The sequence below is a fragment of the Nematolebias whitei genome, chromosome 19 (assembly GCF_014905685.2).
Source record: "Nematolebias whitei isolate Nwh7 chromosome 19, NemWhi1, whole genome shotgun sequence".
Lineage (NCBI taxonomy): Eukaryota > Metazoa > Chordata > Actinopteri > Cyprinodontiformes > Rivulidae > Nematolebias > Nematolebias whitei.
This window is the reverse complement of record NC_056516.1, coordinates 36,899,616-36,903,451: the sequence shown is the minus strand read 5'-3', so window position 1 is coordinate 36,903,451 and position 3,836 is coordinate 36,899,616. Positions and strand designations below refer to the sequence as shown.

General features: G+C 41.2%; 1 protein-coding gene across 2 annotated transcripts in view; it reads left to right on the top strand.

Annotated features, from left to right (window-relative positions):
* LOC119426089 (epsin-1) overlaps positions 1-3,836 on the top strand; it is an 11,651-nt gene extending 7,815 nt beyond the window's left edge. The window contains exons 7-9 of one of the 2 annotated variants that reach the window (XM_037693649.1): positions 1,392-1,532; positions 2,510-2,659; positions 3,163-3,836. In XM_037693649.1, the coding sequence (XP_037549577.1) occupies positions 1,392-1,532; positions 2,510-2,659; positions 3,163-3,611 (740 nt within the window). In that variant the 3' untranslated portion in view covers positions 3,612-3,836. Of the gene's footprint in view, positions 1-1,391; positions 1,533-2,466; positions 2,660-3,162 lie in introns of those variants that run through there. The other variant, XM_037693648.1, reaches the window with a different exon arrangement.

The following is a 3,836-nucleotide window of genomic DNA, read 5'->3' as shown; positions in this document are numbered from 1 at the left end:
TCTCAGAGTGGATCAACCAGTTTTGCTGCTGACATCAGCTGGTTTTGGTTGTCAGCAGCAAAACTGGTTGATCCACCCTGAGAAGGTACTATTTAAGAGACTGAGCTGAAAACAGCACCTCAGACTGAGGAAGTCTCTTGGATGAGAGACGAAACGTTTCTAGATTTTTTTGCTTTGTTTTGTTTTTTGTTTTTTTGAATGTCCAGAGGACCAGATTGAACTTTTTTGTACATTTACATTAGTTCAACTGAGAAGTTTGTGAGCTGAGTTGAACACCTGCAAAACAATGTCTGTTTGTTCCCAAGGGAATAGATGAATCTTTTAACACAAAAACACATGAATGATGTTTGTTTGAGATGAGGTGAACTGGTTTGGAGGTGGTGTTCCCCTATACTTTATAACTGGTTGATCCAACTTATGGTCAAAGTCTATTCCATCAGTAGGTGGCACAGCCTAAGAAGGTGATCCTGACATAACAAACATATTTCTTGAGGTTATTGACCACCCAAAGTGTAAAGCCATGTTTACTCATCACCTTGTTCAGTTCGTTTCTCTCTCATGTCTCTTATGACTCCATCAAGAGCCATCGTAGGGTTAAATATCTTCATAAACAATTTATTTGTGGTAACCACTGATTTTTCTGAACCACAGCCACCAAACATACAGAAAGCAAGGATTCAAACCCCCCTTCTATAATACAAACATAGATCCACCCCAACCTCTTGATGATCTTCAGCAAATGTACACTGATCAATGTTTACCTTCATTTATAATTTACGTTCTGTAATGCCCCTCTACAAGCCTCTGTTAACCTCGATGATTGGTCTTAAGACCCTCACTGAGCTTTTGTGCACAAATTTGTTTTCTATAACTGAATAAAGAGCTCAAATCAAACAGGACGAATATGAATCTCTTCCTAAAAGAACATGATCTGCTCTTGAATCGGGGTAAATATTTCAAGATGTCTTTTGTTGTTGTTGTTATTTTCCCCAATCTAGTTTTTGCTGCTAAAAGTCAGAGCGCAATAGGAAATCAGAAACCAAAGAAAATAAATTTGTGAAAAAAGTTTCTTATACTAATAGTCAGGAAGAGATTTTCTGCAGCAAGACCGCTGAATATATAGAAAGATATCAGTGAGTAGATTATCAATATCCCAAAGAACTGCTTGTACTGCTAAAATGACATATTTCAAGTAGTTTACATCATCACAATAATAAACAATATCCCGTATTTCAGAACAACCAGTCATCTCTACCAAAGCACATTTGTTAAATAAATTTCATTTCAGTTTTCTAAGAGTCATTTAGTTTACACAGCCCATAAAAACGTATTTGCACATTACTGTTTACCTGGTTTATTATGCCTATTTTTGTCTTTGTGTAACCCCTTAGCTTCAGCGCCAGCCTCTACAGATGATGCTTGGGGAGCGCCTGCTCCTCCTTCAGACTCTTCTCCATCCAGTGACCCATTTGGAGATGGAGCCTCTAAAAACAATGATCCCTGGGGAGCTCCCAGCAGTACCAGTGGTGCAGGTAAACGGATTCATTCTTAATTGTATATGTATATACACCGTAGTTCCTCGCTACTTTCTTGATTCATTGTTCGTGGACTCACTCTATTGTGGTTTTTCAAAATAAGATTGGACATGACACACATTGGCTGATTGATGGATGAGCCGCATGATTGGCATGTAATTTTGATTCAAAATAAATTATTCTAAATTATTTAGCACCTGCTGCACATTTCTGCAGCCCACACTGCAGGATAAGCTTCCTGCTGCAGCTGATCAGCTGATCTCCGTGCAAAGCGGAGAAGTGGGCGTGGCCGAGAATGCTTGCAAGTGGCTGAGAGAGGGAGATCATGACATTCTGGCTCTTTTAGAGCATTTAAAGTTTAGAAACATTGCTTAGAATATTGCAGTAGTGTGGGAAGGGTCTAAAAATACCTTTACACACACACACACACATATATATATATATATATATATATATATATATATTAAAATAAGCTACTATCTACTTGTACTACTATCCCAATTTCATGGTTTTTCACTTATCATGGGGCTTCCGGTACGGATCCCCCGCGACAAACGAGGGACTACTGTATTTCTGAACCATCAGCCATTTAATATTAGCACACACTCATTGTCTGTTTTGCACAAAACCACTAAATGTTTGATTTAATAATCCTGATTGTGAGCAGTAAACTAAAAGGTACGCATGATTTTTTTTTCCAAACAGAAGTTTCTGCTAGCTGACCTAGCTCTTTCCTAATAATTGTCACACTCAAAAACTAAAATGTTTGACCTTCTGTGCTTGCATGTGGGTTCTTGTTGAAAGCTTGCGTCTCATTTCCCACTATTACTTTTATTTAACCCCATCTTAGCTGTCAGCCATCTCACAGCCCTAATCAATTAACCTTTTCTTCCGCTTTGCTCTCTCTTCCTCCCTGACTTGTTCCCAAAAGAAAACACCTTTTAGAGCAGCATTGGACCTTTAATTTATTGCAGGAAAGCAATCGGTAAAGGAGGAGGAGATGTTCAAGAAGACCGCTTCATTTTTGGGCTCGCTGGTTGACCTGGACGATCTGTTCGCCCCGAATCCAAACCCCAAACCACACCCCCCCACCAACCCGTTCGCTGCCCGAACACAAGCCATCGGTAAGGACGGACAAAAAGCTTCACTCTCGGTGGCAAACAGCCTTTCTGACGCAGACTTTATGTGGAAATATTTGTGGATGGCTTGATTAATGAGGACGCCTGATCAGTTTCAGTGAATCTGTGCGAAGCGTTTGTGTTTCTGTGCTGATGTTTGAAAATCAAACTGCCGAAGGCTTCAGTCCAGAGAACGACAGAGGGGGAGCTGAGACGGCGTGACCAACAGTTATCTTTTCTGGAAAAGCTTTTGTGATCACGTTTTGCTGACCCTTCCTCCCTTTGTGGTCTAGCTGTCGTATATAGGTGTTGCTGTGTGTGTATGTGTGTGTGTGTATGAGCATTAGTAAAGTTACTCTGTAGCAACTAGTATATATTAACCTGCAGAAATGTTCTCCTCTCTCTGCTTTGGTGCATTTTCTCTTTTCTGGAATGCTTCAAACTGTATATCCCTCATCCCTGTATCACTACATCCCTGCATCTTCTCATCACTCTGACTCGTTTCCCAGGAACTGTGAGAGCCAAAGGAGTGGCTTCTGCTCCTTTGGACAGATCAGGGGCATTTGCTGAAACTTTGGCCCAGTCACACAATCCGTTCAGTTCCATCCTAACACCCACTCACGGAGCTCCGGGTCCTTCTGGTGAAACTCCACAGCTTCAGGAAGCGTCGCATGTTCTGCGAGTCACTAATCCTGCTGCCGCTGTGCTTCAGGCGGCTCAGGTGGCTCCAGAAACTGTGGCGGTACCGTCTGTGTCTGCCAGAGGGACTCCACGCGGTGAACTGGGAATGATGCAGTGGGGTTATGATGCGGGCGTCACTTTGGGCTCAGGAGATGCTCAGTCCAGTGTTCCTGGGGAAAAATACTCAGCAGAAGTGAATCCATTCAGAAGTTCTTCACAAACCAGAGACATCCCGGACGAGACGATCAACAAAAACTACAATCCATTCCTGGACTGATCATATTATTTTGATTTATTCAAATGGATGAAACATCAACAGAGGTTAGATTCTGCATGTTGTAACCTCATAAAACTGTATAAAAGATCATCGCAGATATTTTTACAGAAGATTGCAGCTTTCTCGTCGACAGCCCCTGATTTCTATTCAGCATGTTTATAAAAATCAGTCTGAGCACAACTTTACTTTATAAAGTTCCTCAACTTAACAATTAAAATCTTAACG